General features: G+C 49.3%; 1 protein-coding gene across 2 annotated transcripts; it reads left to right on the forward strand.

Moving 5' to 3' along the window:
• Positions 1-691: 691 nt before the first annotated feature.
• LOC117870454 (killer cell lectin-like receptor subfamily B member 1B allele B) lies at positions 692-10,525 on the forward strand. 2 transcript variants are annotated; one of them, XM_034757611.1, is made up of 4 exons: positions 692-785; positions 2,913-3,023; positions 6,695-6,856; positions 9,963-10,525. In XM_034757611.1, exons 1-4 carry the CDS (start codon positions 737-739, stop codon positions 10,232-10,234), a joined length of 594 nt encoding a protein of 197 aa, XP_034613502.1. In that variant the 5' UTR covers positions 692-736; the 3' UTR covers positions 10,235-10,525. The 2 variants fall into 2 exon arrangements, with proteins under 2 accessions (XP_034613502.1, XP_034613501.1); XM_034757610.1 differs by lacking the exon at positions 692-785 and adding an exon at positions 1,564-1,796.
• Positions 10,526-10,562: the final 37 nt, after the last annotated feature.

A 10,562-nucleotide genomic window follows, 5' to 3' on the forward strand; every position in this document is an offset into this window, starting at 1 on the left:
TCTTCTTGGAATGAGATAGCTGAAACAATAGGAGCCACCACCCAAAACACAGGCCACATGCAAGGCCTCTCAGAAACTGAGCTATGTGTGTGGATGGGTTTTGGTGAGTGTTGGCCGATGGAGAGATGTGTCTGGGAGCAGGAACATGCAGAAGCAGACAGCAACAGCAGGACTGGAAATGTGTCCCTGAAAGCAAGCAAAGTGAGAGAGCTCTTTGGGCAGAGTGAGGGCCAAAAAGAGGCTTGGAACTGTGCATTAAGAAACTTCCTCCTGTTGTTTGATTCTTGTTGTGTTCTGGGAAAACAGGACATCGTGAACAGTCTATGTAAATACAGAGGATTGAATCAAAGACATCCCTTGCTCTTCACCAGTCTCTCTTAACCGAAACAACCTGCAAGGCCTTGAATATTGGGTAACCACTCGGGCTAAAAGGGCTAGCAATCTCATCTGATTTGGCCGATTCCCCTACTGAGATTATTTAGCTCTGTTTTAGCATTTCTATGGAAATAGTGTAAAAACAATCGCTGTTTTCTATCTCCTTACCAGAAAAGGTCAAAACCACAGATATCCGGCTGGTAGCTGAGTTGCTGCTCAGAGGAGGAGGCTGGGTTTGCTGCAATGGATGAAAAATTCAGCTCCTGTTTTTTGTTCATCTGTTTTTGCAACCAACTGGTCAATAATCAGTCAAGAGGTTGGCAAGCTGTTCTGAGAAAAGGTGGTCTCCAGTGGTTAGCGCATGAGCCTGGAACGGGGACAACCAGTGTTCAAGTCCTTTCTCTGCTATGGTAACTCATTTGGTGTCTCTGTGCCTCAAGGTCCCCAGCTGTGAAATAGGGCTCATAGTATATCCCAGTTTCAGAGGGGCATAAAATGATTATGAGGGGCTCAGATACTATAGTGATGGGACCATTAAGATACACAGATGGGACGCTGCAGATCATTTACCCATTGGGGATGTCCTGGGAACCTGATCATTTAACTTTCTGGCTGTTACGACCAGAAATTTGCATCCCAGGTTAAAGTCACCACCTCATAATGCAGCAGGGGGCATTGCCATAGAGAAGGGGAAAGGAGAATTCACCAATGCTATTCCATCTATACCCACCAATGCAAGAATTTGACGCTTCCAATTCTGTGGGGGAAAAGGGTAGGTGGCCACGTCTAGATTCAAGATGGCCGCCCCCACTGGCGCTAATTCCCACTGAAAACTTTATCGCCGCATCCATTTCTTGCCTCTTCACCATTCCGAGCTGCTTCTGCCCACACAGCATAGGGCACGCCAGCCAACGCGTCAGTGTGTTTATTATAAGCCCAGTCGCCCAAGTTCCTCCGGGTCTGTAGCATTTAAAGTTCACCTTGGTTGAGAATGTTCAGCCAGCAACCTTAATTTATGAGGGAAGACCACAGAGCAGCAATAAGAAGAACAGGAGTACTTGTGGCACCTTAGAGACTAACAAATTTATTAGAGCATAAGCTTTCGTGGACTACAGCCCACTTCTTCGGATGCATATAGAATGGAACATATATTGAGGAGATATATATACACACATACAGAGAGCATAAACAGGTGGGAGTTGTCTTAAAATTCAGCCCCCCCCCACCTCCCCGAATGACGCTACTTCCTGATGTTGGGTGTGTCGGCTGGCTTACTTCATACATAAATAGACACTTGTCCTTGCATAACACTATTGGCTGGGTGGTTTTGCCTCCTCCGGTACATGCCATGGCTGGGGACGTAGTGTATGCTGATTTAAACCTTGCTGGGGCCAGGCTATCACCTTCATCTAAAGCTCACAGTAAGTAGGGGTTGACTGCCTAGTTTGCTGTCAAAATTGGGAGGATTTTAGCTGGGATCTCAGTTTTCTAATAGCTGGTGAGTGTGAAGAGACATTTGGAGTAGCGGTAGACTCTTGTAACTCTTTTGGGAAAGATACAGGGTAACAACAGTACTTAAGGGACATTGGGCTAGATTTTTAAAGCTAAGGGAATTTTCAAAAGCACCTGGACTCCTGCCGCCCATTAATTTCAATGGGTCTTAAAAGCACCTAGTTGCTTTTGAATATCCCACTAGGCTCCTAAATACCTTTAAAAATTTGGTCCTTAGAGACCAAAGTCTTGTTGATTTTTAATTCGATTTAGATGCCTCTCTCTCTTAGGCACTATTGAAAACTTTACCCAGTTTATTTGCAGGCTACTTGTAGGTTTGTTGTTTCTCTCTCATAGACAGTCTCTGTTTGTTCGTTCTGTGTTGTTTTCCTGCATCTCAGATAGAAGCAATCAAGGCGGAGGGTGCATGTTTTGCTCTTTGGGTGTGGAAAACTTGACCATTGAGTTGGTCGGCTTGATGTAGTTTCTGGAAGGAAAGCTGGCCTTGTGCCTAAGACACTGGAGTAGGACTTGAGAAGAAACCAGTGTTCTCCCGCAGACTCCCTGTACAACCTGCGCAAGGCACTTATGGTAAAGTTTTCAAAAATGCCAATAAATCGGATTTTCAAAGTGACTTAGGAGCCAAGTCCCACAATAAGGCTTAAGCTCCTAAGTCACTTTGAAAGTCAACAGGACTTGGACTCCAAAGCCATTTAGGCTCCTGCAAAAACTTTTACCCTTCATCTCTCTCTGCCTCAGTTTCTTCATCTGTAAAATGGGAGGGATTGACAAGACATAATGGTCAAGACATAATAGGTAGATGAGAAAGAAGCAGGTTGGGGATGGGGTAGTAACATTACTACGGGGTAGTAATAAAGACACTATAGGATTTAAACAGAGTAACTGATACTATGTGGGGTAATTGAAACTGCAACCAATGGGGGCTATGTAAGCACCTCGTTAGCCAGGTTTATAGTCGTTGTGTGAGCTCTCAGAAGACAAAATAATCAGGTAACCACCCAATTTCCTCACATTTAATCAAACAGAGAATCTTCAAGAATCCCCTCAGTGCCCGCGCTGGCATGGAGTCGTTCTGAAGGTCGGGTGCGCCGGGGTCATCGTCCTGCTGGTGATGGTAGCCGTGCTGAGTGCTCGGGGTGAGTCGCTCCAGGCCATTTATTCAGCTGTGTGAGTCTCCTGTAGGCAAAATGCACCACATTGAAGTCAATGGGGCTACTCGTTTGAGTAAAGGCACGTCTGTTTGTAAAGATCAAAGCCCCTAACGTTATTTTAACAGAGGATTTTTTTGTAGGGACAATGACTGCGTGCCATGTGTGTGATGCAGTGGCTGTCGCCCAGAGGTCTTTTCTTATGTTCAGCAGTAACACAAGGAACTGACAGGCCCATATCCTGTCAGATATGAGCTGAAGTAAGTTAGCATAAGTATAGTCGAGTAGAGTCGGCCTGTGGCGCTTGGCATGGATGAATGGGGAACTAGGAACAGCGTGCACAATAGCCGGAGTTGGAACCTAACAGAACACTGAAGTGATACTGGGCTGGGATATTTTAGGATAGACTCATGGGCAGATGTCCAACCACAAACTTGCTTGAGCAACAGGGGACGTATAGGATAATGAGTTAAATGGCGTTAATAGGTTAAACTATAGGATAAGGGCACCCCAATATTATGAGGGTGAGGAAGTTAGAGTTGGACATGGAAGGCTGGCTGATAGTGCTCCGGCCCTACGTGGTGGGGCCACTCACCTCTCGTGAGCACCCATGCCAGCTGGGTGTGTATGCACCTGCACTCTCTGTTTCACATTACCCGTGGTAGCTTCTCATGACGCGCTCTGTAACGTCTCGGTCTGGCGCCCTGTCTCTGGGCTCAGTGAGTCTAACAGGGCCTATCGCAGTACCTTGATTAGCCTTGGCTTCTCCTGGGCTAACTTCCAGTGGTACCTGCTCTGTTACGGAGAGTGCACCAGGACCCCTGCCTGGTGACTCTTTGCTCTGTAGCGAGCCCTCCTGACCCCAGCTTTCCAGCTGAGTCACTAGTTAAGTGGTGCCACAGGTCTCTCTGTTGGTAGTTAAGTGGGGTTAACACAATTCAATTAAATGCTGACACCTCCCTATGCCTCAGTTTCCCCTCTATTGTGTGATCTTGAGCATCTCATTTCCCCTCTTTCTGCCTCCCTTCCCCTCCTATCCTCTGTCTGTCTGGTCTATTTACTGTCAGGTGTTCGAGGCAGAGGCTGTGTCTGCATTGCCTAGCACAGCAGAGCACCACTCTCCCTCCGAGTGCTACTTTACACAAATAATGCGTTTTCTTGTTCAGCTGGAAATCCAGTCTGTCTGCCAGGTGAACTGCGTGATAGGTCCTCATCCCCAACAGCGGGGCAAAGTGTTACACGGACCAGGCGCAGCTGTGGGCTTGACGCATTAATCTCGCATCGTCCGCTATAATGAAGGAGGCTTTCTCCAGAGCAGATCAAAACATTTTTAATACAGAAAGGACTTTTTCAAACCCAATTTTTTCCCCCTTCTTTAAAAACTTATGAATGAAATTGAAAACAAAACAAAAAATAGCCTTTTTTCTCCCCATTTTTGGGTTGTTTGGGTCCCCCCCCTTTTATTCTTTTTCATTTATCCATTTGCTGATTCTTTTCATGACATTTTTCAGATTATTTTTTCTGCCGTTTTTAGTTTATCATTTTTATCCTGGTGTTTTCCATCTTTCCTCTTTAACCTTTTTTCTTTCCTTTTTCCAATCCCTCTCAAATGATGCCCTGGGTTGTGGTGGGTTTTGGGGTTGTTGTTTTTTGTATTTTTTGTTTCTTTTCACTTTGCAACTTTGGAAAACGTACGGGGTGGCAAATGGAAAAATGAGAAAACCATGGCCAGGGTTCATTTTGTCGCATTCTGTGGCAAAATGGGGCAAAAGGCAAAAGAGAGAAGGAGAAAATATGATAAAAAAAATGGGAGGACAATAACAATTTGAAAAGAAACATTTTCATGGAAAACATTCAAAAAATGAAAAATTGTTTCATTTGGAAACCTGAAGAACAAATCTAACTTTTATGTTGGGGTTTTTTTTTTCATATTTCAACCAGCTGCTTTCTCTCCAATCCTCTTTTCTTTCAGCTCCCTGTAAATCTACAGGGATAAGCTGTGCACCTTTATACCAGCATCACTATATCCACACTGGGGAGTTTGAACCACTTTAACTAGGGCAGTTTCTAACCCAGTATAACAACTGCATGTAGAGTGACACTATGTTCCCCACTACTGAGCAACTTTAATTTAGAAGAGTACTCCTAGCCCAGTTTTTCGAAGGGGAAACTGAGGCCTAGAGGGACTGAATCACAGAATCATAGAATATCAGGGTTGGAAGAGACCTCAGGAGGTCATCTAGTCCAACCCCCTGCTCAAAGCAGGACCAAGACCAACTAAATCATCCCAGCCAGGGCTTTGTCAAGCTGGGCCTTAAAAACCTCTAAGGAAGGAGATTCTACCACCTCCCTAGGTAACCCGTTCCAGTGCTTCACCACCCTCCTAGTGAAAGTGTTTCCTAATATCCAACCTAGACCTCCCGCACTGCAACTTGAGACCATTGCTCCTTATTCTGTCATCTGCCACCACTGGGAACAGTCTAGATCCATCCTCTTTGGAACCGCCCTTCAGGTAGTTGAAGGCTGCTATCAAATCCCCCCTCATTCTTCTCTTCTGGAGACTAAACAATCCCAGTTCCCTCAGCCTCTCCTCGTAAGTCATGTGCCCCAGCCCCCTAATCATTTTCATTGCCCTCCACTAAACTCTCTCCAATTTGTCCACATCCTTTCTGTAGTGGGGAGACCAAAACTGGACGCAATACTCCAGGTCTGGCCTCACCAGTGCCGAATAGAGGAGAATAATCACTTCCCTCGATCTGCTGGCAATGCTCCTACTAATACAGCCCAATATGTGTTGGCCTTCTTGGCAACAAGGGCACCCTGCTGACTCATATCCAGCTTCTCATCCACTGTAATCTCCAGGTCCTTTTCTGCAGAACTGCTGCTTAGCCAGTCGGTCCCCAGCCTGTAGCAGTGCATGGGCACAGTGACTGGCGCAGTGTCATGACCCGCACATATTGTCAAAGAGGAAGTCTGCGGTAGAGGAAAGAAACAAACCCAGCTGAAACACCTTGAATACCAGTTGTGCCACCTTTCCTCTTCGGAAGCCAGTGTAATTATTTTAGTTCTAATCTCTGGTGAACACTCTTATTTCAGTTTCAGTGGTAGCCGTGTTAGTCTGTATCAGCACAAAAAAAAAAAAAACAACCCACAAGGACTCCTTGTGGCACCTTAGAGACTAACAAATGTATTTGATTATTGTTTAACAAATTTATTTATTTATTGCCCAAATAAAGTTGTTAGTCTCTAAAGCGCCACAAGGACTCTTCATTTTTTTTTTTTTACTCTTATTTCAGACTCAAAGTTGCTAAAGTCGATTTAGCTTCATTCAGTTTGCTCCTGACATAAACGAAATCGACTTTGTCCACTTTGTGTGGACTCTGTTATTTCGGAATGAAAGTCGCTAAGGTCAATTTAGTTAATGTTGGTATCAACTTGAATGGCGCTAAATCGACTTTAGCCACTTCAGTTTTGAAATAAGAGAGCCCCTGCAGAGATACGAACTGAAATAACTACATCAGTTTTAACTGGAGCCTTTAGTTAGTTCCGTGCAAGTCTATCTATAGACCAGGCCAGAGTCACTGATCTATCACATCCCACACTCTGAGTCTCCTAAGCAATAAGCAGTAACAATCCTTCCCACCAACGCTGTTCTGAAGTTTTCCAGGGCTTCTCAAATAAAACGGAGGAAAGATCAGCCTTGAAGAGCGACGGTGTCACTCAGAGAACCGGAAGTGGTGGAGAACGCAATGCCAGCCTGGAGGACTTATTTTCTCGTCTGAAGCAGAGTCTGTGTGATCCGGCCGAGATAAACTCAGCAGGTAACCTCAGTTCCGTGTGACGCACTTCACACCTGGATCTAAGGGACTGCTGTCTGGTCCATTCACCGCTGTGCTGCGGGGGGATGTTTTCCCTGTCATCTACATCCACTGTGCCGGCATAACTCAATGGTTCGATGTAAACTATGCGCGTCTGTCTGGTGGCTGGAGAGACAAGGTGGGGGAGGTGATATCTTTTATTGGACCAACTTCTGTTGGTGAAGGAGACAAGCTTTTGGGCAACACCGAGCTCTTCCTCAGGGCTGGGAAAGTGCTCTTGGGAGTATGTCAACAGTGCAATAAAACACCCGGGGCTGGCCCATGTTAGCTGACTTGAGCACTCGCGGCTCAGGCTGTGGGGCTATAAAATTACGGTGTGGACATCCGGGCTCAAGTCAGCCGGCCTGGGTCAGCCGTGGGTGTTTTATTGCAGTGTAGACCTCCCCAGAGTGTCACAGCTAAATGCCAGGCAGAACAGATTGTTTAGCACAAGTAAACACATATTGTAAGACGCCGTTCAAGGTGAAGTGGTTGGTTCACACCTCTGCAGTCACAGGACAAAAAAGAGTTACAGCTGCTTGTAATAAACCATATATCCAGTGTCTTTATTAAGACCATGATTTTTAGTATCGAGCCAGGTTTTGAATGTAAGCTCCCAGGCTCGTCTTTTGAAGGTGTCGTGCAGGTTTCCTTTGAGGACGAGGACAGAGAGGGCAGATACAGAGCGCTCGCTCGGTGAAAAGTGTTTGCAGACAGGTGATGTGGTGTTTTTGTCTTTTATCACTTTCCTGTGTGAGTGCATTAGAGAGCGCAGTGATTGTGTGGTTTCACCCATTCTTTTTAACGGGGCGTGTAGTGCACTGGAGGAGACACCCACATGTTGTGATAGGCCTGGGCAGGACTCCTGGATCTTGACAAGTGAGCTGTGTGGGTGTTGATCACCCTAGCAGTGGAGATGTGGCTGCAGGTTTTGCGTCTGTTGTTATGACAAGGTCTCCAGGGGTTGGTCCATAAAAGAGTCACCTCCTGCTACCAGGGGAGGGCTGTGATGGAGCTGCAAAGCTGGAGACTTCAACTCCCATCAGCCCTTTCACCTCTGTATGTCCCCTTCCTCCTGGCCAAGCAGGGACTATATGTCATCCCTCATATTGCACTGCTCCTACCCCTGCGCAGGGAAGGGGAAAGGGTCTGAGCCAGGAAGTGGCCAGGTTCTGTGTGAACAGCGGGAGCCACGTGGCAGCAGGAGAGAAGCCCCAGGAACTGCGGCTGAGCCACATGTGGAACAAGTTGTGATGGTCGGATGGGGGGAGGTTTGTGTGGGGCTTACGGGGGAGCCGCGGGCTGGGCAGGGAACTGGTGCAAAGGGGTCTCAGTGAGAGACACTACCCGAGTCTAGCTTGGGAACCCGCAAATGGTTGTTTGCTGGAGTAGAGACTGGAGCGGAGCGGGCAGCCCAGGCACTGGGGATGAAGACCCTGCCTCTCAACTGGACGGCCCCAGGGACCCAACCAGGGTCCGCTATTGCTCCCTTTGAACTGTAACCACAGGTGCTGATGTAACCCCCACACCTCCTGGGGGTGGTGTTCTGTCCCAGCGAGTGGCACCGAGACCACTTAGAGAGAGAGAAAGAGATCAAATGAGTCTGCTTGACAGCCTTACTGAGCGCCTCCCTGGCTTTTAGATCATGTAGTAGGCTCATGCACTAAGCTTCAGAGGTCCCTGGTTCGGTCCTGCCCGCCGACAACTGGGGTGTGTCAGCGTTACACTGACTCTCATTTTTCCGGGTGGATGTGCCACTCCACGCTCTGCCCTGAGGCCCCGCCCCCACTCCACCTCTTCCAACTCCACTCCTCCCCTTCCCCTACGGCCCCGCTTATACTCCACCTCTTCCCACCCCCACTATGCCCCCACCCCTGAGTGCCTCAGACAGTTGTGGCTGCTTTTGCCCTGTAGCCCTCACAGGCAGGGCCGGTGCAACCACTAGGTGAACTAGGCGGCTGCCTAGGGCGCCGAGTGGTTGAGGGCGCCTAAAAGCCCGCTCAGGTGAGGAGGTGGAGTGGAAGTGAGCTAGGGCAGGGGGGGCACGGGGAGGGCCGCCCTCAGTAACAGGGGGGATGCACAGGGGAACCGCTCCCCGCCCCAGATCACCTCCAGTCTGCCTCCTCCGATGAGCACACCGCCCCCGCTCTAAGTCTCCTCCAATCGGCGCTGCAAGCCTGGGAGGGGAGAAGAATTAGAGCGTTACCGGCGTGCTCAGCGGAGGAGGCGGAGCGGAGGTTAGCTGGGGCAGGCTCCCATGGTGGGGTTAGCTGCCGCGGAGGGGGCTCCCCCGGGTGGGGGCGATGTTTCCTGCCGCAGGGGAGAGGGCTCCCTGGGCGGGGTAGCTGCCATGGAGGGGGGGGCTCCCCGGGCGGGGTTAGCTGCAGGGGAGGGTAGCTGCTGCAGCCCTGCTCACGGGGTCAGCGCCTATGACTGTAACTGTTTAAACCTCTGCACCGAGGTGATCTGCAACCTCTCCCCTTCCTGCCAGCCCTAGTCAGAAACCCTTTCCCTGAGCCATGTGCCTGAGTGGTTATTGGCACCCACCCGGGCTACCCCCTACATGGCCAGACAGCCGAAGCGCCTACAGTGCTTGCCTCCGAGATGCGATACATGGGGCGCCCTACCGGCACCCTAAGAGTGTGGGGGCCAGAGTCACCCCAGTACTTCCAGACCTACTTTAGCTCAAGTAGCGTGTGCTCCTGGTGCTGAAGGGCTGGGGTTCAGTTCCTCTTGAAGACCCATGTCAGGGTGTTACACTGGCCTATTCAACAGGGGAGGCGGCTTCCCCGCACTTCCTCCAGCAACCAGGCTCTGAGGATTTTGGCAGGTCCCCTGCTGCAGCTGCGCTGGGCTCTTCGTTCGGAGACATCCCCATTTCAGCTCAGGGAATTGGGAGGAGGGTGCGTTAGCCAGGAGGGGAGAACAGGTCAGCCCACAGGAACGGCTGCAGGGACCAGCTCTGGGAGGTTTGTCTGACTCCGCGATTAACTGCAGCAAAAGAATTCCCCAGTGTTCAGTAACTTCAGAAGCACTAATGATCTCCGCCTCTTCCCACTGCCCCCTGCAGGTGGCTCCGGGTGCAAACTCTGCCCCAGGGACTGGCTGCTGCATGGGGACAAGTGCTACTGGCTTTCGAACAAGGCTGACACTTGGAGCAAGAGCCATGACGACTGTTCAAGGAAGGGATCTCAAATGCTGGTGATCCAGGATCAGGAACAGATGGTAACGTACATTTTATGTCGGGGCACAGAGAGAGCCGTTCATCATGTCTCTGTTCTCTTTGTTACGTGTCTCTATACAGCGGTTCTCAAACTTCATTGCACCGCGACCCCCTTCTGACAACGAAAATTACTACATGCCCCCGGGCGGGGGAGTGGGGATGGAGTTGGAGCCCAAGTCCCCCCACCCCGGGCAGATACGGGGGGTGGAGTCCCAGGACCGCTGCCCCAGGCTGAAGCCCTCGGGCCACAGCAAGTCATTAAAATGGGGTCGCAACCCACTTTGGGGTCCCGCCTGACCCACAGTTCGAGAACCACTGCATGACCTAGCACAGTGGGGTCCAGGTAATTGATTGGGGCTCAAAAATAAAAGTCTAAAAGAGATTGGAAGCTAATGTGGATAATAAATATCCAGAGATCTCAGTTAATGCTGGAAGAGCTTTGTACAG

The sequence above is a fragment of the Trachemys scripta genome, unplaced genomic scaffold, assembly GCF_013100865.1.
Source record: "Trachemys scripta elegans isolate TJP31775 unplaced genomic scaffold, CAS_Tse_1.0 scaffold_28, whole genome shotgun sequence".
NCBI lineage: Eukaryota > Metazoa > Chordata > Testudines > Emydidae > Trachemys > Trachemys scripta.